Here is a 27,477-nt window from a genome sequence, read left to right as displayed (position 1 = left end):
CAAATGTGGCAGACTATGGCTGTGTCAGAAGAAATGATGGCTATGAGGAAAATGGAAGTGTGAGAAGAATCATTTGAACTGATACAAAGTGAAGAAAAGCAGAACCAGAAAAACAACATATGCAACAACCACAAGGATGCAAAGGGAAAGAACACAAAACAAAACAATCAAAATTAAATGCTATAAATGTTTAATGATGAAACTGGTTACCAAGGAGGACATAAGAGAAAGTCCTACCCCGTGCTCTTTGCAGGGTTGGGGGACTATACACTGCAGAGAACATCAGGCTTTTTTGATACATTGGTTAGTTTTATTCAATTGTTTTTCTTCCTCTTTTTTATTCCTCCTCAAAAGTGCTTACTCTCTGGGAGGGAGAGAAGCCAGGAGACATTGGGAAATAATGTAAGAGAGAGGTAAAAACAAAAGATAAAAACAGAAATCTCATTCAAAAAAGATTATAGCATTATAAACACTTAAGGACATCTCAAGACTATTTTTAATTAAAGAAAAGCATTTTTAAAAAGTTATAGTATATATACACTCTTTTTTTAGAAAAAAAATCCTTTTTATTTTCACTGTGTCCAAAAAAAGAACCCTGGAAGATAAATGATTTCCCTGGTCTCATGACTTGAATTATTTATTCCAAAAACACAGTACAGCTAGTACTGCTCCATAATGCCAATTCCTACTCCTAGTTCGCATACCTTATCCTACACTTCTTTCACCCAGCTTCCAAAATGTCTTCCTACTTTAAAAGTTGCCGGTAAATCTATCTCCTATCTTTGAGCGGTTTGCTCAGTGCATTCCAAATATATTGAGAACAGTTCTTAGGGGACCACCATGACTTTTCTCCTCAAGCCTATCACTATTTCTAGGCCTGGGCTTTTGAGGCAGAGGTTTGAGGTATATATTTCTACTCTACAGCATCACATTGAGCAATGAAATAAAGATGCTTAACATTTAAATAATTTCCATATGAGTTTGATCATTTTGGCCTTGACATAAACAAACATAATTGTAAATTCTTCTTTAAAATGATTAAGCACTTTTAAAATCATAATTACTTAAGTTGCTTCTAAAAATTCCTTTTTTCTTGGGTGGCTGGAGTTAGTATACTTCTAACGGTTTAGGGGCAGCTAGGCAGTGCAGTGGATGGAGCACCAGCACTGAATTCAGGAGGACCCAAATCTGGTCTCAGACACTTAACACTTCCTAGCTGTGTGACCCTGGGCAAGTCACTTAACCCCAGCCTCAGGAAAAAAAAAAGAATAGTGTTTTAGAGAAGCCATTAGGCTTTCTAACTTAGTTTTATATCTAACTTTTAATTGGGTTCCAATCATTTGCAAATAGATTGCAATGAAAAGGACATGAGTAGAAACAAGCATTTATTATATTAATTAGAAGACAATTCATTCATCTTGATTTTAAAAATAAGAAAGGAGAGTCTAATTGTGACTCAAAGTAGTATCATTTAACAGTCAAAATATATGGCTAACCATTAACCATGGATGGACTCAACTGAACAGATGGCAACAGTGAGAGAGTCACATCTTTAACAATGCTACAGCATGTTCAATTCAAATAGTTATAGGAGGATTGTGGTGAACAATCCCTACACGCTAAGACAAGCAGGTGGATTAGTGTGAATACATAGGGCCATGGATTGGAATAATATGTTCAAAGGAAGACCATTCTAGATTTTCCAAAAGTGATTGAAATTTACTTCATTTCCTGGTCTGACATTTAATGAGATTTTGACAAGACTTCTGATTTCCTTATTTAGGAGACTCTAAGCTAGGAAACTCCAGCACAGACTGGATCTACAGCAGTGGTCCTCAAACTTTTTAAATAGGGGCCAGTTCCCTGTCCCTCAGACAGTGGGAGGGCCCGACTAGAGTAAAAACAACAGCTCACACTCTGTCTCCGCCCCTCAGCCCATTTGCCATAACCCAGCAGGCCGTATAAACATCCTCAGCGGCCGCATGTGGCCCATGGGCTGTTCTTTGAGAACCCTGAGCTAGAGTGATCTGCATTCACCCAACCAATCATGCTTCTAGACAATCATGGAGGGTTTTGAGAAGCACATGGCGTGTCAATCCAGATCAGTTCTCCTAAATGATTAGCAAGATCTCAGAGAAGGCAATCAAGCTTAGGAAAGGACAAGGATCTGATGAAGACAAGTTGCAAAATTAACTCCATTGCAGATCCGGTCTCCAAAGTCCAATGTGGCTTCTCTATTGCGCCAGACTAATCAGAAGATTGGAGAGAATTCTAGATTCAAGGGAGTTGCTTTTGATTTACATCATTACATGCCTTCCAAGCATATTACACAGTCCAAAAAGGTTGGAGCAGTAGCCAAGTAGGCTGTAACTTGATAAAACCAACCACAAAAATTCAGACTTTAAAAAAATTCACTGTGGGTAAATGATCAGAAAATCAATTAATGACTGAGATAATTCTTTTTCAAGTGGAAATATAAGGAGCTTCACTTCAATTTGCTTGACACCTTTAAGAATGCTCACAGAGCAAGGGATGGAGTAGTGGAAAAGCCTTGGCTCTGAAAGCAGAAGACCTTCATTCAAATTTCATTCCTGATACTTAACTCTCTGCAAGATCTGGAGGAAATCACTTTACTTTCTCTCATTTACAAAATTAGGCTGTTGGATGAATGCCTCCAAGGTCACTTCCAGCTCATGATCTATGTCTCCTGAATCTCCTGCCTCCCACACGCACTAGCTGTGTGATCATGGGAAATTCACTTTACCTCAACTGCCTCAGTTTCCTCATCTATAAAACGGGGACAACAGCAGCACCTCTATCACAAAATTATGGTGAAGATCAAATGAGATTTCTTAAGAGGCAGATGGGGGAGAGAGAAGCAGACAAAGACACACATTGGGAGACACACAGTGAGACCGAGACAGACAGAAGCGAAGCTTTTGAATTGGAAATTACTATATGAATGTTAGCTATTGCTGACTAACCACCCCCTCATTTTAAAGAAGGGGTGTTGTGACTTTCCTTGGTCACTCCATTCTGTTTTGCTGGCTAATTCTATGAGGAGTTCTTTTAGGGGCCTTTACACCAAGCTCTTTTTCAAAGCATTCCCTAGTGTTATGCATATCATTACAAGTTAAAATTATCAAATCAGGTTTGAGGATCATAAAACACAGTGATGCCAGAAACAAAAGAAATAATAAACCATCCTCTTCCAGTTCTTTCCTAGAGAAAGCATAATAACCAAGGTAATTGTGACTCTGGCCTGGTGATGACATTTCCTATTGACTGTTTGGATAAGTTAAGTTGGTTCTAGACGAGCAAAGACCAGTTGGCTCTGTCTTACTAAAATTAGCATAGAGATTATGAGAAAAATAGGCAGAGCAGATGATGGGGGGAAGCTCTGAAAAAAGCAGCAGCAGCTGTTAACGAGAGACCGGCTACATCGACTGAGATCACACAACGGTCCTGCCGTTATACCTGCAAAAATGGGATTGAAGTCATCCTTAAATGCAGATGCCAAACACACCTGCATGCAGATAGACACAAATAGACATGAACCAAGTCAGCAGAGGGAAAGCTGGAAGCCCACAGGCAGATCTTGGCTACTGAAAACCTTGGACCACTTAAGGCTGTCTGCTCCCTGTGGCCTGTTTCCGTGGCAACAAGAGGCAGGCAGGCGTGGAGAAACCTTGTTCCTAAGCAACAAGAAAAGGGGAAAAAGCAGGGCTTCAAGCTCATGGCATTGGCCAAAGTTCTGGGCTCCAGGATGGTGGAAGGGTTTTGGGCTCAGGCATCTCTAAACTGTTTTAGAGAAAGATTGACAGAGTTTGAAGGAAGGTCATCGGTACCTGTGGGTAATGTCCAGGAAAGAAGCAAATGTGTTCATTATAATTCCTGTTGGCTGCTCAATCCAGTCTGGACCTGAGAGCCTTCTATTACAGGATCTCACTCTAGCTCTTTCTCTTTTTCTCTTTTTTGCTTCTGACCCACTCCAGACTACCGCATGCTGCTGCTTCATTAAAAAAAATGTTGCTAGACAAGTGGGGTTAGGTTAAGTGACCTGTGCAGGGGCACACAGCTAGTCCTCCTGATTTCAGGACCAGTGCTTTATCCTTTGCACCATTTAGCTGCCCCTATTGTTTCATTTTAAAAGTAACATTTAGTGAGTATTTTTCTCTGTTCAAGGAGCTGATATAAAAATGCATGAGACAGGGTCTTTGCCCACAACGAATTATAATTTTTTAGGGGAGATAAGACAGGTAGAAACACATTTAACACTAAGTAAAGTTGATAAGTGCATCAGAAATGTGTGAAGATGTGCTTTGTGTTCCACGTTGGGAAAGGCTATTTCTGGATAGAGAGATCAGTGATTCCCAAATATGATCAGATTGCATATGAATCTCTTAGTTCAAAAGCCACTGGTAGCATCTTAATTGCCAAAACTTGTTTCTCTGCAGCCCCTAACGAGGGAGCTCAATACCCCCTCCTGGAGGGACCTTCCTTTCTGACTTCCTATGATATCAGGCTCCTGGTTCTTCTGCTACCCATCTGACTGCTGCTGCTTAGGTCCTCTGAAGGACCCCCTCCACCTCATGCCCCCAACTGTGGATAAAAAATCTATAGATCTGTCCTAGGTCCTCTTCTCTCTCTGGCTACATGGGCCCAATTTTCTCTGTGCCAATGAGCATCTACACACACACACACACACACACACACACACACACACACACAGCCCAAGACTCTTTCTGGGGTTCTAGCCTCAAATCCCTGTGGGCTAGGCAGGAAACAGACTAAATGTCTTCCCCCCAATCTTGCTTCCTTCTGCCCCAGCAGCCCCAGCCATCTTTATTGTCACACCTCTGACTCCTCATGCTCAGTCATTTCTCACAACCAGTAAGTGGAAAATCATGCCCATCTGCATGGCTTCTCTCACGAATTCCCCGCTCTCCCCTGACCCTTCTTCAGGCTCACATTTGATGGGTCCCTGAAATGAATTCCCTCTTTTCCTGCTCCAATTCCTGTTGTATTTGGGGACCACTTTTTGGGGGGAAGAATTGCTTCTTCTGCCTTTGGGCCTTCAGAGTGTCAAAAGTACCTTACACAGAAGTGTATTCTAGTTCTGGCTTTGATGCTAAAACTAAGTGTGAACTGAAGTGTCTCTCATATCTCAATTGCTTCCATCAATTCAATCTGTGATTTCATTCAACTTAAGTTTTTACACTGTTGACCCACCCATAAAATGATGCATTCTGTCATTCTCAGCTCCTAAGGTGAATTTAAGGGAGTACTTAAAATTGGGAAAACTTTCAGCTGATTTTTCCCATTAAAGAGCTGACAAACATGCTTACAGAGAAAAAAAAGATGCCAGCCATTTATATTTGTCTTCTCCCTTCTACTAGACTCTAGGTTCTAGGAGAATGGAGATGTCTCCCTCTTTTGTGTGGCTACTGGCACTAACTACTACTGTCTACAATGAGTTCTCAATAAACAACAAATAAGGATAAAACAGTAAAAAAGAAAATTATTTTCTTTTATGAAATCAATATAGATCTTTCTAATGTCATCAACATGGGTCTAAGCTCCTCTGGAACATCTGCCTAAGAAATTATACCCATACATGTGTGTGGATTTTTAAGCAGTCAAGTCTATGAGAAACTCTTTCGAAAGCTGCCTACAAACTGCATTAACACGAGGAATATCTTCTTCTTGTTGTTGTTATGTATGGGGTATATTACAATATGTTATTTTATGGCCTCAGATGCTTAATTGAATAAAACAAGAAGCTGGAAGAACTGAGTCCAGGGGATAATCTTAGGTCTTGGGCTATCCTTATGTATCACATGCATTTGTTCAACTAACAAACATTTATCAAGTGTTCATTATCTTCACAGCACACAGGAAACCGTAGCTAAATGAAAGATACACAATTATCTTCATGCTGCCCTCAACTTGACTTCCAGTGATCTATGAGCTCCCTGACGTGGAAACCCCCGTTTTCTTTTTAATCTCATATGGAGATAGAGCTGTACATTATATATGTAAAAGATATACTGTGTCTCATACATAATTCAGTACAACCAAAATGATTACATTGATTTGCTTTTTTTAAACAATTTTTTTCCTAGATTCTGTTCAATGATTTTGCTACCAAAGTGTTTTTTCTCAAGCAAAGATCTGAATAAGTCTCTCCTCTTCTCAAAAAACTGCTGTAGAGGGAGCAGCTAGGTGGCGCAGTGGATAGAGCACCAGCCCTGAAGTCAGGAGGACCAGAGTTCAAACCTGGTCTCAGACACTTAACACTTCCTGGCTGTGTGACCCTGCGCAAGTCACTTAACCCCAATTGCCTCAAACACACACACACACACACACACACACACACACACACACACACACACACACACACACAACTGGGAAAAAAAGCGCTGTGGAGATTGGCTAAAAATCTGTGGTTTTTGACTCTAATAGAATATTGTTGGGTTATAAGGAATGACAAGCAGGGTAATTTCAGAAAAATCTGGGAACATGTACATGAATAAAGTGAAAGGAGCAGAACTGAAGTGCACTGTACCCAGTAACACTATGCAATGATCAACTATGCTAGACTTAGCTCTTCTCAGCAATACAAGGATCCAAGATGGCTCATAATGTTAAATCCACCTCCAGAGTAAGAGCTCCCTTCCTTTGCCCACTATCCCAAGCCTAGAATGAACTCTCCCATCACTCCATCTCAAAGAATCATTTCCCTCCTTTAAGACCCAGTTCAAACATTATTATTTTTTTTGGCTGAAGCTGGGGTTAAGTGACTTACCCAGGGTCACACAACTAAGAAGTGTTAAGTGTCTAAGGTCAGATTTAAACTCAGGTCCTCCTGACTTCAGGACTGGGGTCCTATCCACTGCACCCACCCAGCTGCCCCAACATTACTTCTTCATATGAAGCCCTCTACATATACAGGGCTGTCCTTCCTTCCACCCTCCCACCTTGTATTTCCTCTATACTCAGGATGCATACTTGTCACCTCCTGCTAGAATGTAACCTTTTCGAGGGCAGGGACTGTTCCATTCATTCCCTGTGTTTGTACTACCAGCTTCCATGTAGTACCTGGAATATATCAGGCAGTTCTTACTGAATGACTGGCTAGCTCCTCTTTTACATTTTAATAGTTCATTTACATTTAAATAATTTATAAGAAAATCTTTAATTAAAGATTAGTGAAAACACATCTATGAGTCTATACATAATAAATTAATTATATGGCAGATACCACATTGCCCTTTCTTTAATATTTTGAAGGACTACACATATATGTCCTTTAATAAGTTTTGGAGATCATCATTAAGAAATCCAATACTTTTTTTCTTATTCTTTTTTTGGTGGTTTCTGCACTACTACATATGTGTGTGTGTGTGTGTGTGTGTATAATATATATGCAAACACACACACACGCCTTTCATTTTTAGCTATCTTTTCAAGAATATAAAACATATCTCCTCAAAAAACACGATCAGTGGGGTAGGGACAATCACTTAGGATCCTTTCTCCTTTGTCTTTCCAGCACACCGTACAATGCTTAATAAATTACGCCATATCCCTGTTTTGCTTGGAATAGGCCCCCAGGGAACTGCCTACATCTCCTGCAGGCATTAATTTCCTGTCTCAGAGCATCCATTATTTTCCATGAACACAAGTGGCCTTCCCAGTCAGCTTTGGTTACCCCCAGGGCTAGATCTCACCATAGAGATCTTGCCACCATATCGTCATTACAAGGATGCTCCAAGGTGCAAACTGATGGATGAGTCTTTTGCCTTCTGCTGATACAGGAATGCAACTATTACTCTCCGAGTAATTGGCTACTCAAGGATTCATCTGGTGACAAACATTTTACATGATAATTCAAGAAAGGGCATCTTCATTCTATGTTATAGCAATAGGATTTCTTTAATCTATATGTACTAGGGAAGCTGAGTTTTTTGGGTTCGTTTGGTAAAATGAAGGATACTGGGTAATTCAAAGATCTACTCCTCACAATAACTATCTCAACAAACTCAGATACTAGGTCATTGCAATTTAGAGTAAACCCGTACTAAATTTGACATTTTCTCCATGTGTTTTGGAATATTTGCTTTCAACCTACCTTTTCCAACCACCTTCTAAAAACATTCTTTTTATATAAGTGCATACATAGTACCCAGTTACATGAATAAAAAAATCAACACGCTATGTCCTAAATCTCTTGCTTACTGTAAGACATAAGACATTTTTTCCAGCAGCCAGCCCAGTTAGCAATATCCTGACTTTGCAAAGCTTAAAATATTTCCAAGAGCTAAAAATTTACAGACCTTCCATGAGACTGTCTTTCTCCTCCAGAAGCACTGAAACTCCGTTTTAAAATGCCTGAAACAAATGTATGCACAGAATAGTAATTACATTTTCTTCTCTAAAAAAGTTTTTTATATTTGAAAAAATTAGAGTTCTATTTCACAGAATTTCTGTTATGTGAGCAGTTTTAAATATTGGAAAGATTTCTAAAAGCATAAGTAGAAAATATAACATTAGAAAAAATCTTTGCTAGAAAGTAACTTTTTTATAAAGTATTCTAAGATATATAAAATACTTTCTTGACAATAATTTTGTGAGGTTAGTTCAATATTATCTGATATTGACAGATGGGGAAATTGAGGCCCCAAGAGAAATGCTTTTTGCCCGTGATTGTACAACTGTTAGAGTTAAGATTCAAGCTCAGATCACTTGACTAAAAAATTTCTTTTTAAATTTTTTAAACACTGCAGTAAGTTACAATAGCAGGGCCGGAAATGAACAAAGGAAAAAAAATAAATGAAGCTAAAGGGAAAAGAGAAGCACAAAAAATAAAACCATCAGGCATGAAGAGGCAGCACCATCTCTTTTATCATAATCATTTAAAGTCCAGCCTGAGATGGAGCTAACCACACAGAACCTTGCAATGACTGAATGAACGCCTTACGATGTTTCTTGCTTAGTACTATTAAAATATATTTATTAGTTGTCTTTAATTCCTCTCCAAATGGTTCAGTCTGAGGCATTCAGCAAATTATAAAAGACCAACTAGAATTCAAATTCAAATTAAAATTTAACAAAATTAATAAAAACACAGTAGAACATAGATAATGTTAACATGTGATTTTTTCAGTCAATAGGAGGTCCAGCTGTGGCTTCCATTTCTGGCTGACATTTTTGACACCATCATTGTAAGCAGTTCGGTGTTTATGAACTTTAGGGTGCACGATATGGTCTGAAGTGATGGACTGCACCCTCTAAAAGGTTTTCTGATCTACTTGTCTTGTGAAAGGAAGAGCTTTGATGACCTCTTCTCTAAGGACTCGGGAAACTCGGGATGGCAGCTTTGTTGCCTGCACTTCGGCCAAGTCCATTAGGCGCCGGTGACCAGTAACTTAGGCTAACAGTTGCACGTTCAGATTCTCTTTAGACTGAATGCTGACCATGAAGAACTAGAGGGGTGAATGCAGCAGAAATGGCCACAAGAAAGACTTTCAGCAAAGAGAGGTTTCTAGGGTCAGGCTCAGTCAGGCATGGAGCTTTCCTTCTAAGACCTTCTAGTCCAGAGGGGAAGTTCAGCTGACAGGAATTTCCCTTCAGATCATGTTCTTGGCCTGAACTGAGTCCCCTCTGAAGACAATCTATTAGCAATAAAATCCATCAGAGGATGATAAACAAAGCAAATTAATTAAGGGCTACGATCACGATTAATCTGGGTCCTGCTCCATAACCCTTAGGGTTGGCTCGACACTTCCTGCACTTACTTGCTAGCACAAATACTCAAAACCAGCCATCTGAAGCTGGGCTCGGGAAATGGCGCCATGACGGCTGGAACTTCAGGCCCTCTTAGAACCCTGGACAACATGGGTGCTGGAGCTGGCCAGAACTTTTTTTTTTTTTTTCCCCGTTTCTTTGCTCCAGGGCAGCAGGGGTATTACGAGTTGAGCGCACTCTGCCTAGAGTCCAGAGGTCCAGAGCATCCCTAAACACTTACCAAGTCATGACTTCTGCCTGCCTCAGTTTCCTCAGGTGTCAAATACAGATAATAACACCACCTACCTCATAACCTTGGTGAAGCACTCACTGCCTTGCCTGATCCCAAACAGCCAGACGAGTGCTTCTTCCCCTTCCCTTCCCCAAGCCTCTAGCTCACAGACCTGCCACTGGAAGCAGCTTACCGAATGTCGACTCTTTCAGAGGGCTCGAGCTGGAGTTGCTGGAGGCGTCAGAGATGTCCAGTTCATCATCTAATTCTGAATATATGTCTGTGCAATCAAAGAGGAGATGTGAGAGATCCTGGCAGAGAAGCCCCAGCAGCAGGCCGCCCAGCCCTTCCGACCCACTCCCTCACCTTTGTCAATGTTCTCTAAGTTGTAGTGATCGTCGGACAGCAGCTCATCGCAGGCTCTGTCTTCGTCCTTCCCGCAGGGCTGCTGGAAGCTCTCCGGGGGAAGGTCAGCACTTTCGGAGAGCTCGCTCTTCAGGCTGGCCCCGCCGCTGCTGCTGCTGCTCAGGCTGGCCTTCTCAAAACTCTCCTGAGAAGCAAAATCAAAGAGCTTTCTCTCAGAAGCTTTCTTACAAGTGAGAACTGATTACAAAAATCTGTCCCATGAACGGCCCCATCCTCTCGCCTCTCCTGGCTCCCTTCTCTCTCCTGGCCCTCTCTTCCCTCTGGAGTCCCTTCACCATTCAGCCTAGCAGGCCCCAACCCAGGCTAACTAACCCCCTGCTCTCATCCCTAAGCTGCTAAGCTGGGCCAGAGAACATCATGCAAAGGACTTAACTGTGACCAGGCCTTCCTCATTACAAGGCTATTCTCCTGCTCATCGCTCTCTCTAGGCAGGTAGGTGGTGTGGTGGGTCAAGCCCTGGGTCTAGAGTCCGGAATCTGACTGTCAAATGCAGCTTTGGACATTTACTAGCTGTGGGACCCCACACAACAACTTAACCTGCTTCAGCTTCTTGTCACTAAAGTGGGGATAACTACTACCATCTTCCCAAGATTATTTTAAAGATCAAATAAGATAAAAATTTATATTAAAAAAAAACAGAATAGTGCCTGACATATAGTAAGTGCCAAATAAATGCTTGTTTTCTTCTCCCTTCCCTATTGTCTCTCCTTCACACATCACAAAAGCTCATCCAAATCTCTTTTCATACTCTCAATTCTATCTTTGACCCCCCATGACCTCATTTCTACTCCTTTAATGAGAAAATCAGACTATTCAATCCCACTTCGATTTTGGGGTGACTTCTGGGGTCATTTCCAAGTCGAGTTCTAGTCATTCTGTGATTTTAGATATAATCACCAAGGGAGAGAGGTGTGGAGAGAGAAAAAAAGAAAGGTCTTGGACAAAAGCTTGGGATCTCCACAGTTAAAAGGCAAATAGCAAAGTCTGCTAGAGAACCACAGAAAGAAGCCCAAAGCTGAAAGGGTAAGAGGAAGCAGTTGGTAGTCTACACTGTGCAGAGATGGAAGGAGGGCAAGGGCAGAAATACAGTTCTTGGATTTGGCGATAAGAAGGTCATTAGCAGTATTCGGTCATCTCGAAGAGCTTTGTATATAGTGTGGTGGTGATGGAAGATTGCAAAAATTTAAGCAGTGAGTGGGTGATGACAAAGCGGGTACAGAGCAAAGAGGTATAGAATGAAAGTTTGAGAGACTGGGCAGCGTCGAGACAAAGTTCTACAATCCAAAGAAAACCTTGGAGTATTTGCAGGTTAGAAAGGATAGAATTTGGGCAGGAAAGAGATGATCCACATTGATGTGAGAGATGCTCTTGACCTTGCTCCGACAGAGCTCCGTCGGAGCAAGGTCAAGAGCAATACAGGAGGAGATAGAATCAAGATGGATGGATTAGGGTTTTTTGTTTGTTGTTTTTAAGCAAGGAATGAGATCTCTCTCTTCCTCCAAGAAAAGAGCTGTAAACATATTAAAAGAATTTAAACATTTTTAAAAATTCAAAAATCTATCCTAGTGACTTTGTGAGATCTCTAACTTTGGGGCGTTTACTCTCCACTGTCCTCACTGTAGTCTGGGGCCTCCTTCTCTCTTCTCACCTCCACTAATTTTAGAATATCTTTTATTCTTCATCCTAATCTACCCTCAGCTCTGCTGCTCAAGTAATAATTCAAGGTACTTTTATGATTGTTCCATCCCTCCACCTAAAAACATTTAAGGGTTCCCTTCTGTGCAATCAATAAAGAGTAATCCCCCACTGGCATAGAAGGCCTTCCATCATCTGGCTCCAAACAAACTTCTAAGTCTTTTCTTTTTTTTTTTCTAAAATGTCATCACCAGAAATGACAAATGATTGTTTCTTAAAACCATATAAAGATTATATTAACATTTAAAAGGGCGACTCCAAACAAGCCAGGAGATTTCAGTCTTCTCGAAGAAGAAGAGTTCTAATAATTTTAACTTTTTGAAGTTCAACAGATAAGGCATCCCTTCAGCAAAATGTCTCTTAATGTTTCCCATACTTGTCTTCCATCTGATTCTGTGTTTGTAAATCTTGCACTGTTTGTTGAAAAGCTCAGAAAAGCTCTTGACTGTGAATAACACCAATATGAGCTGATGTAAAAATATTCATGCTTTCAAGGTTCTAGTAACTAAGATATGGTGAAGGTTCAAGAAAAACAAGAGGCAGAAAGAAAAACAGGAAAGGAAAGAAGAGGAAAAAGAGAGAAAGAGAAAGAGAGAGAGATAGAAAAGAGAGAGACAGAGAGACAGAGAGAAGAGAGAGAGACAGAGACAGAGAGAGACAGAGAGAAGAGAGAGAGAGAGAGAGAGTGAAAACAAGAGAACCAGAGTGAGAGAAAGAGCAGGAGCAAGAGAGAGGGAAGGGAAGAGGGAGGGAGAGGGAAAGGAAAGGAAGGAGGAAACATAAAGGGGGGAATGGAGGAGGAGAGGGAGAGCAAAGGAGGAAGGAAGAGGCCTCTGCTACGAAATATTTTAAATAACTGCCTCACTTACTGGCAACTGACCACCTTCCCGTGCCCCAAACTATCCACATAAGGATGGTGACCATTTTTACATTCTATCTTGATTTTTAGTTTTTGTTTTGTTTTGTTTTTTCAAATGTCAACTTAATGACTAGTTCATTTTAAAATAAATTGGAAAAAAAATATTTGATCTACATAACAAACATGGGCAACAGACCTCATGCCTATAAAGGTGAGATGAGGGCCAGGTCCTCTACCAGTGGAGGTTGGGACACTCTCTGCAACCTCAGGTCCCATTAGAAATCAAGTGCCTGAAGTACTGACTGGGCAAGGCCTAGGATCCCACAGCCAGTCTTAGTCAAAAGAAGAGCTTGAGCCCGGCTTTCAGGCTGGATCTCGAGCCATTATGAGATGTTGACCTGTCCTAAAAAACACCTGCACACATGGCGTGTGTGTGCGTGTGTGTGTGTGTGTGTGTGTGTGTGTGTGTGTGTGTATAGCATGTCCAGTCTGAGTCTCATGGACTTGAACAATGATAGTAGCTAGCATTTATATCATGCTTTAAGGTTTTGCAAAATATTTGATATACATTTTCCTCATTTGATCTTAACAACTATAATTAGTCCATCAGTTGGAGAATGGTTGAGTAAATTGTGGTATATGAAGGTTATGGAATATTATTGTTCTGTAAGAAATGACCAGCAGGAGGAATACAGAGAGGCCTGGAGAGACTTAAATCAACTGATGCTGAGTGAAATGAGCAGAACCAGAAGATCACTGTACACTTCAACAACAATACTGTATGAGGATGTATTCTGATGGAAGTGGAAATCTTCAACATAAAGAAGATCCAACTCACTTCCAGTTGATCAATGATGGACAGAGGTAGCTACACCCAGAGAAGAAACACTGGGAAGTGAATGTAAATTGTTAGCACTAATATCTGTCTGCGCAGGTTGCATGTACCTTCGGATTCTAATGTTTATTGTGCAACAAGAAAATGATATTCACACACATGTATTGTACCTAGACTATATTGTAACACATGTAAAATGTATGGGATTGCCTGTCATCGGGGGGAGGGAATAGAGGGAGGGGGGGATAATTTGGAAAAATGAATACAAAGGATAATATTATAAAAAATATATATATATATATAATAAAATTTAAAAAAAACCAGCTATAATTATCCCATATTACAGATAAAAAAATTGAGACAGAGAGTGATCTTCCCAGAGACCCATAGCCCATAAGTGACAAACCAGATTCTAACTCAGAACTTCCTCATGACTCATCCCCTTGTATCACCAGTTGTCTCCTGTGATTTTAACTGCAGTTAAGATGAGAAAATTTTCTTTTAAAAATGGGTTACTGATCACTTAATATATTTTGTGTTTTACCACAAGTGTCTCATCAAGTAACTTAAAAAGATGTTTAAAAGGGAAACCAAAAGCATCTGTGATTTTAAGTTAATGAGCTATGGTTTCATTCTCTCTCCCTTTTATAGGATCATATAATTTAGAACAAGCCCCTCTAGGCCAGAAATTCTTAATTGTTTTTTGTCATGGGCCCCGCAGGTCTGATGAAACCTATGAACCCCTTCTCAGAATACATGAAAAAAAATACACGAAATCAAATACATAGAATAATTAGAAATGAAAGTATATTGAATAGAGAATTACTTTTGCTGTTTTCATGTTCATGCAAGGACTCTCATCCCCACCCTGATATCTATCTGTAGACTCCATTTTAAGAACTAATCTTAACAAGATGATTTCAGAAAAGCCAACATGAACTGATGCTAAGTGAAGGGAATAGAATCAAGAGAACACTGTACATAGTAACACAATATGCAATGATCGATTGTGATGGACTTGGCTCTTTTCAACAATAACGTGATTCAGGGCAATTCTAATAAGACTGAGATGGAGAAAGTCATCTGCATCCAGAGGGAGGACTGTGGGAACTGAGTGTGGATCACAACATAGTTTTTCACCTTTTTGTTGTTGTTTACTTACTTTTTTCTTTAGTTCTCTTTTCTTTTTGATCTGATTTTGCTTGTGCAGCATGATAATTGTGGAAATGTGTATAAAAGAATTGCACATGCAATATATTAGCATATATTGTATTCCTTGCTCTCTACGGGAGGCAAGGGAGGATAACAAATTTGAAACACAAAGTTTTACAAGGGTGAATGTTGAAAACTATCTTTGCATGCATTTTGAAAATTATAAAAAGAGAGGGGGAAGAGAGGGAAGGAAAAGGAGAGGGGGAGAAAGAGAGAAAGAGAGAGAGAGAGAGAGAGAGAGAGAGAGAGAGAGAGACAGAGAGACAGAGAGAGAGAGAGAGAGAGAGAGACAGAGAGACAGAGAGACAGAGAGAGACAGAGAGAGACAGAGAGAGAGAGAGAAGGAGGAAGGGAGACAGGGAGAGGGAGGAGGGGGGGGAGGATGGGGACGGGAGAGAATATCAGAGTTTTGTTTCCTTTCCCAGGCATGCAAAGATAGCTCCCAAGGTGGGGAGATATTAAATAATAGTAAGCCAAGTTATGGCACAAAATTTAATGTAATTTCATGTAGAAAACAATTTGTCCATGTTAAGTTCCTTAAAATTAATCTTGGATATTGGCTCTTACATGTTAAATTTTCTACTGACTTCTGGTTTGGTTGATAGAAGTCCTGAAGTTCATGGAATGTCCTTTTTCATTGAACATTATAATTTTGCTGGATATGATAATTTTGGCCATAGATCTAGTTCTTTTGAATGCCAATATATATGATTCTAGAACCTCCAGTCTCTTATTGTGGCTGCTTATAGGACTTCTATACAATTCTGATTGTACCTCCCATATTATTTGTTTTTTTTTCTTGTTTCTTGAACAACTCTCTCTTTGATCTGGGGGTTCCAAAATTTAGCAATAACATTTCTATGTGTTTCCCACAAAGGATCTCTTTGAGGTGGTGATCAGTGGATTTTATCCATTTCTACTTTTCCCTCATGATCTATCACTCCAAGATAATCTTCTTGCCTTACTGTCTCAAGGTTCTTTTTTTTGGTCACAGCTTTGTCAGTCCAATTATTCTCATGTTTTCTCTTCCTGATCTGTTCTCCAGATCTGATGTTTCACAATCTGTTCTGTTTTCTTTCTTTATGAATTCTCTCCCCTTCCATTCGTTTCCCAACCAGCAACATCCCAGTGTGCTGCTTTGTTCTTGCCCAGGGCCTGTCCTGCTGCACAGCTTCACCTCCATTCCACAAGCTGTTCAGGGGTAAAAGTCTCTGGTTCCTGCTGAGGCTTCAGGGCTCCCACTTGGTGCTTCTGGGGAGCTGGCTCCTCAGAGGGTTTAATCTGGGGCTCTGAGGGCCTTCTTCAGACCTTCTTGGGCTGTACCAGGAAGATCCCTCTTTTTACCTAAATCTTGATTTTTCACCAATCTTTGGTCATCCTCAGCTGCAAATTCATTCTGTTTGTGGGGGAACTCTAAAGAGCTTGAAGTGCACCTGCCTGCTCTGCCATCTTCCCAGAATCCTCCCCCTAGAGGTCTTTTCTCTAGTTCTGTGCTCTGCAGAGAGGAGTGCTCTTGGGCATCACTGTAACCCAGGCTTGAGACCAGCTGGCTCTCTGGGAGAAGGGCGAGAGTGACCCTGTGGGGGATTGCTCAGGATCTGCCAGGATGCAGGGAATCCACCCTAACTGTGCTTTACAAACAACCAGCCTCACTGCATGCACCAATCCCGCATCCCCGGGCTCAAGAGGCTGCACAAGGCCATTACTGCCACCATGGATCTCGTGGCCATTATATGAGCCAAGGGCAGGCAAGGGCTCCTGATGCCACGCTCAGACTCTCTCGGGGTAAAGCAGCATTGTCCTGCGGCAGCTGACCACCATACATCTTTAGCTGAGCAGCTCCTATTAGCGCCAAACGGCATTATCCAAATCAGCTGTGACAACTGGCAGCAGTGCGCCAGGCCCGTTTTATTAAGAGCAGCACCATTAAGAAGAAACTGCCCAGGCCGTTCGCGGGACGAGTGTACATGACAATGTCTGCTCTTCCCTGAACACACTTCCCAGCGGAAGATAACAAACCCACATCTGCTCTGGAGCTCCCGAAGAGCCGAGTTTCTATTTGAGGCCGTCTACTCCATCCTCCTTCTTCTGCTGGCTTGGCTGAGGACCGTGTCCTTATGTGCACAGATATAGGGGGGTACCAGGTGTTTGGCAGAGATTCCTTTGGCAAATAAGGAGCTTGGAAACCTGGCAACCACTTTCCAGGGTTTGAATGGGACAACATAGAGAAAATGTTTAAATGGAGAAGGATCATAACTGTGGTTTTCTAGTAGACAAATAGCCCTTTAATGAAAACCGAGATGCCAAGTGGACTGATGTTCAGCTAAAGAGTTTGCAGCAGCCCCCAGCAGGTAATGACTCCAAGGGAGAGGGCAGGCTAGCCCTCATCTCCTCTTCATCCCCAAACTGGGATCGAAAGAAACAAAGGCATTCTGAAAGGGCTCACCCTACGCCACAGTCCACACAGGGCTTTCCCCACCCTGGGGACGAAGGGAGATGTCACAGGACCATGGAACGTGCTGAACACAGACTCTACATCACTGCAGGAGCATGGGGATGTTTTTAAGTATTTCTTTTTTTGAGTTGTTTAGGTATCAGAATGGCTTCTACAAAATCATTCTTAGTGCTCCGTGTATCATGAGCAAGGTTAATGTTCTTGAGCTCTGCAGCTTATAAATAATAAAAGACAAACGCTCCCTCCAAGGGTGGATCTTTATTCTAGTGATTTTTTTTAGCATTAGAATTGTTTCAAAAATCCTAAAATGGGTTTTCATAGTGAAAAGTATTCATTTTATACCACTAATTATGATGACACTTTCATCATGCTATCATTGCAATTAGAACTACATGGAAAGATTGGAACATATTACTGAACTGTCAGCAAATAAAAGAAATCCATGAACAGGGCTGCCCTTGAGATTCCGAGGACGACAATCTGAAAGAAAAGTCGAATGCCAAATTCACCATGTTCAGTAACTTTTAAAAAAGTTTTCTCTCCTTCCTCATAAATTAGTATCTGCCGTGTCATCATTATCATCATCATCGTCACCACCATCATCACCATCATCACCTATCAATCAGACTTAAGGTAGGGTTCCTCGCTGCTCAGTAATGTACCAAATCTCTTTTATTTGGGGAACAAGCAGATGAAAAAATGAGAAACAAGTGATGAAGCGGAAACAGACAGCCTAACATCCTAAATAACATCCTAACTAACTATGTCGATTGACAACATGCCCTTATTGAGCTTCACCAGGAGGCAATGCATTAGACAGACTGACACTTCAGCAGCTCTGGAGATTCAGAAAATCTTATGGATCAACTGGAATCTAGTGTAAAACGGGAAGCTTAATCCTCTTCAGCTGCATTCACAGAATCCCAGAGAGTAGAGCCCAACAGAAATTTACACAGAGGATCTGGCCTAACTCCATTATCTAAAAGATGGGGGAGGGGGAGGCAGGAGCCTGAGAATCAATGGTTACTGGTCTAAATGTCGCAGGAAAGCAGCCGATGGGACTCCGGCCCGGCCCACTGCTCGTTTCCACACTCGCTCCTCTACTGTCAGAACAGCAGAAGATGCTCCAGCCTCAAGTCAATTCAAGGTGAAGATGAAAGTAAACACGGGGCTGTTTTCCCAATAAGATGCTAAGACCTCATGCATATAAAAAGTAAGACTGCAAAGAGAGCAGCTAGATGAACATATCAGAAATAAATGTTTGTTAAAGGAAATCAAACTGGAACTCTAGCTGGAGCCATAGAATTCTAGTAAGCTTTGCTAAACATCACAACTTTACTAACCTGTGGTGCCTGCAAAGCCTGGGGGGGGGGGGAATTATAATTAAATAAAAAAGACAATAAAAATAAAATTGTTTACACAATATTGTGTCTCTTAAAATGTGCTGTTAAAATAGCTTCATTTACTATTTTTTCAACAGAGAATTGTGGGCAAATCTTTAGGATGATGGTAATGTGGAGTTTGCACAAAGTAACAACTATTAGGATATTAATTTGTTTGTTTAAACACTTCACAAATGTTAAGCTTGAAAGGCAACTGGGGATTTTATAAGAAGAGGAAGTTTAGACCCAATAGGCGCAGAGCACTGGGTCTGAACTCAAGAGGATCTGAATTCAAATCCAGCCTCAGACACTCACTGTCTTGTGATCCTGGGTAAGCCACTTAAACCTTACCTGCTTCAGTTTCATCATATATAAAATGATTGTAATAAAAGTAGCTATTCCTCTCCCAGAGTCGTTGTAAGGATCAAAGGATATAACATTTGTAAATGTCTAATGTGAATGTTTAAAAGTTCACTATTTAATTAAATATCCATTTTTTTCCCTGAAGGTTACTCTCTTTCTGAATAGGTTATACTTGGTTGTAATTTCAGCTCTTTTGCATTATGGGATATCATATTCCAAGTCCTCCATTCCTTTAATGTAGAAGCTGTTAAATCTTGGATGGTCCTGAATATGGCTCTACTGTATTTGAATGGTTTCTTTCCTGCTTCTCTCTCACCTGGCACATAAAAGCCACTTAATGGTTTCCTTCCATCTTATAAGAACTAAAGTAATCAACACCTAAGAAGACTGTCTACTACCATAGCTTGGAAAATATGTAGAAAGAATAGATGTGACCATAAACATTCAATCATCAAACATGGCAGCAAAAGGAGCTTATAGACATGACCATGTGCTAAATGAGTATTTAGCTTCCCTGGGCTCCCAAGCAGAAGTAATCCCCAGCAAGAAGAGGATATGATTCTATTTCACTTTTTAGATCATTACTTCTCATCATGACTCCAATAGCATTTAGGACACAGCCAGCTCCTTGTGCCCCAACAGGGTTTATTTAGAGCTTTGGCTGTGGGGCTTCTACCCTCCCTCCATACTTGGCCAACACTCTAATCCATCCCCTAACAGGCGCTGGGGAGAGCACTCAATTTTCCCAGTAGAGAAAGTGAACCACCATGTTAAAGAAGAGAAGACGGAGAAAACGAGAGCTAAAATGAGAGCTAGAACTGACGTGCGGGGAAGGAAATAGAAAACCAATTGCTGCCTGCTCCTCGGGGAGTCTCCATCAGACAATGAGCCGGTCAGAGGCCCTCTCAGACTTTGAAGCCCCTCAGCTTTACTGGCTTCCTTAGGAAAAAAACACAACAGTAACTAGAGGGAAAGCCATTTTGGAGGCCTTGATCTAAAGGTTGGGGTCATATAACGCTATAATTTAAAGAGAAAGTTGTAAGATAAGGAAAAGTGAGCAAACTAAAAAAGAATGCAGCCAATGATTATATATCATGGATTAATAGAAAATAACCTGAAAACGTCCAGTAAAAAGAGACGAATTCTACAAGAAGCTTGAGCAATAAGGAAATAATATAAAGAAACTTCAAATGGTTCAAAGGAACAGGAAAACAAAAAAGAAAAAATAGAATGGAAATTAAGAATAAAATTAGATTGGGAATCAATAGTATTAAGACAATTTAGAAAACATAATGAAGAAATTCTTCAAAACTATGAAATTTATGAAAAAGGAAGATTTGGAACTCAAAAATAAAAATGTGAAGGAAAAGCAGCTGTACAACAACATAAAAGATACATTATATACTACCCAAAGTGACTGATCATGAAGACAAAATTCACAGAGAAAATTCTGAAAAGTTCTGGTCTTTTAGGAAAAAAAAACAATGAACTGAGAACCAATTACTAAACTGTAAGCACTAATACCAGAAACTTGCCCAGAGATATTAAAAACAAAGAATAATAAATTGACTGAAATAAGTGCAAATTAGTAATAGAAAGAAACCTCAAGCTTTAATCACCAAGGAATCTGGTGCTAAAATTTATTCCTTATCATAGAAAAATGGATTTGACTTATCATGGACTACTCATTCATGAAAAATTAAAGGCACTGGACTATTCTAAAGAGCAAAGAAATCAAGTACCCTCGGAATAATATAAATTGTATTATATAGATAATTAAACTTAAATATCAATGCAAAAAGTCATTTTAACTTAATCATATAAAAGAAACCAGAAGTAAGCAGGTACTTTAAATGAGACACACATAAGTAAGTTTGGAGTAAATAAATCTGGATTACTCCCCACCTGTAATTCCTGCTTCTGGGAAGGTGAAGCTGATGGATTGCTTGAATTTAGGAATTTTGAGATTCAGTGGGAATAAGGTGACCAAATGCGCCCATTAAGTGTTTCACCAATATAATGAGCCCCCAGCAGTGGTGAATTACCAGATTGGCTAAGAAGGGCAATTGGCCCAGGTCAGAAATGGAATAGATGAACCTGGTCAGTGAGGGGCTACTATACTCCGGGTTCAAAAACAAACAAAAGACTTTGGGAAGAAAATGAAGAAAATAAGAGTTAATAATTGGCCATCTTACTACTGTCTACCATGCTCTTGACCTTCTGTAGCTTCACATTGCAAACTTGCAAAATAAAAAAGTTAAATTAGATGATCTCTATGCTTTTTCCTGCTCTAGATCAAGAACTAAAGGAAAGGATAAAAGAAGTTTAAAGAGTTGGGAAGGAGAAAGGGAAGATAACTGAAATAACTGAATATTGTATAGACAAAGACATTCTTCAAAAATGAAGCTCTTGGGAGGAAGCAAGGTTAACACAAAGTGTGTTACGGAGAGAGAAGGAAAGCAAGAGACAAGAGGATGCCGTACTTAGGCTCCAACTTGCTTTCACTTACTATGAGGGGGAAGGAGAAATGGGCTCTTTCCTCTTTCATCCACCCAAAAGGCTGTGAGAGGAGTCAATGGAAGGAGTTTGAGAGAAGGGGAAGAGGTCTTGCCCAAGGAAGAGTTATGAAGAGTAAATGCTCAAGTAGGATCATAACTGAGGGAGGAGGGAGAAGTAATAAGAGCTTTATATCAGATTTTGTTTGGAGGCAGCAGCTACAGGAGATTTCTAAAACATGTAAGTATTTATAAGGACCACAAGCCATTGCAAAAGAAAGTCTGGGAACCTCTAACGCCGAGAGTAGGGAGGAGACCCGGATTCAGAGGAAGAATATATTAGTTTTGGGATCGGTAAGTGGTGAACATAATATAAGATTCCAATCTTTCCTGAATTCCACAGAGGGATTCTGGATAAAAAGGCTTTGTTCTATCTCTTCTAATCCCATCATCTTTTAGCTCTAGAAAAATTCTTGTGTACACTGTCTTTCCTAATATATATTTTTAAGCTTAGAGGTTGGATTGTTTTTGAGTGGTGTTCTGATGAGCCAGACTCTCAGCCACATTATTTCAAGAAAGATGCTGTGCCATGTGTGGTAGAAGTCACTCTACTTCTGTATCTACAAATCCAGACTAACCAGCCTCATCACCACTGATACAATGGAAGGGAATGACTAAGACAAGGCCCCTACAATCTTAAATCTCTCTCTCTCTCTCTCTCTCTCTCTCTCTCTCTCTCTCTCTCTCTCACACACACACACACACATACACACACACACACACACACACACACACACATAAATTAGTATCCAAAGTCACAAGGAAAAGGTAACTAAAATTTCAATAAGGCATGGATAGATAATAACACAATAATTGTAGGAACATCTAATGCTCCACTTGCAGAAATAGAAAAAGCTAACTTAAAAGACAAAATAAAAGAAAAACACAAAGCTCAATAGTCTGAAAAAATAAGATTAAAAGGCTCAAGAAATAATCTGAGATTTTAAAAATATACATTTTCTCAGTATCAATGGTACCTTTATAAAAACTTATTTTTGCTAAGGTACTAAGAAATTATAAACAAATGTATAAATGTAGTAATATTAAGCATTATTCTTTATGGATTATGATATTATAAAACACTTTATAGGAAACTCAAGCTAAAGATATAGGCTTAAATGAATAATAGTGATTGGTTCAAAAATGAATTATAGAAATGATTATGAAAAAGAAATAAACATTAAGACCACATACCAAAATTTTTTGGATGCATCTAAAGCAGTCCTCAGAGGAAAAATTATATCTCTGAAAACATAAAATATTAACAAAAAAGAGAAGGGATTAATGAACTAAGCATGCAACTTAAAAAGAAATTATAAAGTCAACAAATTATCAAACCCAAAACAAAAGATAAGAAATTAACATTGAAAAGAAAAATTAAAAACTATTATGTGTCCCATCCTTAATTTAAGCTATTAAAGCTTAAAATTGTACAATTCTTTTACAATATGCTATGTACATTATAAAGAAAACTAAGTACTAAGTATATTCATCAAAAATAATAGAAAATAAGATAAGGAAAATGAAAAATAAACAAAGTGAAGAAAAATAATTAAAAAGTATGCAGAAACAATGTTAGAACAGAGAAATTAAAAGAAATGTTTAATTACCTACAAAAATATAAAACACCAAAATAAAAACAATAAATGGAGGCCTTAAAATATCTGATCTCAAAAACTGAACGCTGAGCAAACCATGAAGGAATTGCCAAAAGCAGCAAAAGGAGATTGCAAGGGAACAGGTCTATATGAATTCAAAAGTGAAATAGAGAAAATATTTAAAGAGCAAAGTTTACATGCCTGTGTTATAAAATCTACTGTCAATAACTGAAAAGGCCTTCTACTAAACTCTGAGACCATTACAGATCTTATTCTCAAAATACAATATGAGAAAACAAAGAAATATAACTACAGACAAACATCAGTAATGCTTACTGATGCAAAAAAATTTTAATTTAATTTTAGCAAAGAAATCAAGATAATATATCCAAAAAATTGCTGCAACTAAGTTGGGTTTATGCCAAGTACTCAAGTGTGATTCAACATTAAGAAACAATTATCATAATTAACCAAATTACAAAAAAACTAGGATGCAATTTTTATCAAATAAGTCTTTGACAAAAACATTTCTGTAAAACTCTCTAAACATAGCAAAGATATAACTAAACTAAAAAGTGAGGATTATTTTCAAAGGATAAAATAGCTTTCACGAGCTACCTTATATATTTTAGAAATGCTAACTATGTGCAGTAATAAGACAGGAAAGAAAAATCACAGATATAAACACAGCAAAGAAAAGATTTAAATAGCTCTTATTTACAGACAACAAAACCTTAAGAGAATTAGCAGACCAAATTAGCACACCAAATAATCAAGAAGATTTATAATGTCAGTGAAGTCTGAATATACAATAAAGTCAACTCAATTATAAATATTTCCATAAAACAGTGATAAAACCAAGCAGGAGAAAATAATAGAGATTTTCAACAATAATTATAACTATATAAAATACTGAATAATTTACTTAGTCAGACACTCTAGACTTAAATAATTACAAAAATGATCACTCTATTGAAATAAAAGCAAAAAAATTGGATAGTCCTTACTCATGGCTTGGCAGTGTAAACATAATAAAAATATGGCTGTCACATAAAATGGGAACATGAACACATGTGGAATTATAAACTGGTGGTCCAGATTTTCTCAAATACTGTTTTGAAACCCTGGAAAAAACGTACTAAGTTGTTCCTGTCTTTGACTCAGTAATTGTGCTATCATGTATATACTCCAAAAATGTCGATTTGAGTAGCAGGAAATACCAATGTATTTCATAGCAGCACTTTTTATATAAGCAAAAAGGGAAAAAATACAAAATAGTATATGGGAAAAAATCCACAGTGATTGATTACAATAATACAAATTAAAATGACAGATCTGGATGAGTGGCCTTCAGGACCCAGCCTAGAGGATGACAAAATGAAAATTCATTTGGAAATCATATCACACCTGGGTGAGATCTTGGTGGAATCCATGTTCTAATAAGAACTGAGCTAATTCTGAGGCTCTCTCCCAGAGACCAAAGTGGGAGAGAGGTGTTCCCTTCTCCCAACCAAAGTCTTAGGAGAAATGTTTCAACATCTGTTATTGCTACTATTTCAAAGTATGCCAAACTTCCTCTGGCTAACCTACAACTCTGAGGGACAGATATAGCCATTCTGGTCCTGGGAGAGTGAGCCAAAATATACTAGTTTTAAAAGTAGACAGCCAACAATGTATTTCTTCCACTGAGATCTGCTTATCTTTGTGAAGTGTCATTTTGAGCTATGAGAGTCGTTAAATCAAATATTGAAGCAAACAGAACTTATAAACAGACCTGCAAATTGCTGTGTTGCGATGTTAAATCGAGATTTTCAAAAATAATGAAGTACATGGCATTACATGGCTTTTACTAAAAATAAAACTTTAATATTTTAGTGAATCCAAGAGTTTGGCCCTGTTAATAAAATAAAAACTATTGTATAGTATTTATATCATTACTTCAATATTTTTACCTCTACTTTTGTGTGTGATTTATTATGTATATAGTAGTTTATAATCATACATGGCAGCAGTAGTTTATAAATATCTATTTAATATAAACATATAGTCTATTATTTATAGCACAATACTATATCATATACAGTACTACATACTGTATAGTACAATACAATACTATAGTAGATTATCTAGTACTATATTATCTTCAGTACAGTATATATACTATAGTACTTACAGTACTATTGTACATCTCAATTTTTTTTTTAGTGATGGGGACACTAGGAGACTGTTTCATGAATTGATGTAGCTAAACCTTGGTGGCCATTCCTCTCTGGATATTCCGCTTTGCTCCCTGCCAGATAATCCATCCCCAGGCTCCTGCCTGAAGCTTTTCCCTCTTGGGAAGCCCCTCCACTCTCTGTGCTCCCTGACAAAAAGGATCCCCTCTGGTGAGGTCCTGAAAGTCCCAGCATGCAAAGCGGCCTGATCTACTTTTCTTTGACTAGGATGCTATTCAAATCAGCATTAATGAATTAATTAAGCAAGCCAAAATTGGAGAGTGGAAAACATGTACTCTGTAAGAGAAAATATTTCCATTTTTCTTATAATTTATTGGTTTGGTACCACAGTAGTTGGTGTAATTCAAATTTGGTCACCTGTTTGGTAGAGGGAAGTCATGGAGTTTTATCAAACCTACTAATTTCTATCCCTTGCTTATTATTCATCACTGAATTTTATAACTGTTCTATTTACATTAATACTATAAATTCTCATGGGAGAAATCTCCATTATATTTTTTCTCTCAAATAAAACAATTTTACTTTTAAGAACAAAAAGGGCAGAAAATTTTTACACCTGTAATTTTTAGACCAGCAATGGTTCAAATATAATTGGTCTGTGGTGAGGAAGGAATGTATATTACCAATTAACTACATACTGCCCTTTGATGAAATTCAATCAATTATATGTTTCTTTAAATTCTGTTAAAATTCAAGGCTTAATAATACTGCTTTTTCTCCCCTTTGCTAATATGTGATGATGCATGAAATGGAATATTATGTGAGTGCAAGTCAAAGATCCACATTATTGGCACATTTAAAATTCAGCACAGAGGGGAGTCATTTTCTAACTCCATAAAGGCTTCGTGGCAGATCGTACTCTGTAGTGAAACGATGCTCGCCACAAGGACGTTTCGGAGCTGCTGACCCCTGAGCAGTGAAGTAACCCTAAAGGTCACAAACACAAGAGATGGCGTGGCTGGCCCGGACATTAGCCAGTCCATGAGGTAGGCTCCATATCGGGCTTGCTCAGCTTGGACAGACAAGGCCCTCCTTGCTCCCACTGACACTGAACCAGCACAGTCTCTTAAGAATTAAACGGGGGGCAGTGGACAAGCACACAGTAGGAGATTAATGTGTGTCACCAAGTAAGTATTTGCAAAGGAGAAGCAGCATCAAGGATCTTTTCAGACAGAGCTACCCGTATCGTGCCTCCAAGTATTATTCAGCAGACCCTGATTCTGCAGTCTGATTCCCGTTTAGCAGATAGGAAATCGCTGCTCTGAGGTGTGAGGATCGCCTGGCCACGGGCTCACAGCTAGAAGGCCTAAGAAATGACGTGGGACACTAGGCCCTCCAGCCTCTAAACCCAGTGTACTATCCACCTCTCCATGTGACCTCTCCTAAGGCTTTACCCAAATAGGAGCCAGAAACAATGGCGGCCCAGCAAGGCAGCTCCAGGCCTGGAGTAGCCCCCTGTGCTTGCTTGGACAAGATACAAAGGTCGAGAAACCTAGGTGACCGAGAGAAAAACCCCACCAAGCTTGGATCTCAGGACCCGAGTTCGAATTCTGGCCCCGTCATGCACGATTTATTAATTTTGAGGAAATTCGCTGAATCCTCTCCAGGCCTCTTTCCTTGTCTGTAAAAGGAGAAGGGGCCAGCCTCTGGGGCCTCCTCCAGACCTAAAGTTGCGATTCTAAAATCTGGGTAACCCACTAAGAAAAGTCCATCTTGGAAACTCACTACATCTATCAGCCATTCTTTAGGAAGGCAATTACATCATTACACTTATTTTTAGAATTGTTTCAATTCATTAATTTGTAGAGAATCTGATGGTCTCAAATAATAAGTAATATC

At 39.3% G+C, this 27,477-nt stretch overlaps 1 protein-coding gene across 4 annotated transcripts in view; it reads right to left on the bottom strand.

Annotated features, from left to right (window-relative positions):
- The window catches only part of NEK10 (NIMA related kinase 10), a 223,887-nt gene that overhangs the window by 48,910 nt on the left and 147,500 nt on the right, over positions 1–27,477 (bottom strand). For 2 of the 4 annotated variants that reach the window (XM_074268058.1, XM_074268060.1), the window contains exons 27-30: positions 22,998–23,048; positions 10,388–10,571; positions 10,215–10,301; positions 8,340–8,394 (exon numbers count right to left, since the gene is read on the bottom strand). In XM_074268058.1, the coding sequence (XP_074124159.1) occupies positions 8,340–8,394; positions 10,215–10,301; positions 10,388–10,571; positions 22,998–23,048 (377 nt within the window). The remainder of the gene's footprint in view (positions 1–8,339; positions 8,395–10,214; positions 10,302–10,387; positions 10,572–22,997; positions 23,049–27,477) is intronic. The other 2 variants (XM_074268059.1, XM_074268061.1) reach the window with 1 other exon arrangement.

Source organism: Sminthopsis crassicaudata, chromosome 5, assembly GCF_048593235.1.
Source record: "Sminthopsis crassicaudata isolate SCR6 chromosome 5, ASM4859323v1, whole genome shotgun sequence".
In the NCBI taxonomy this organism is placed as follows: Eukaryota; Metazoa; Chordata; class Mammalia; order Dasyuromorphia; family Dasyuridae; genus Sminthopsis; species Sminthopsis crassicaudata.
The sequence above is the reverse complement of the archived record's forward strand: the minus strand, read 5'-3'. Positions and strand labels throughout refer to the sequence as shown.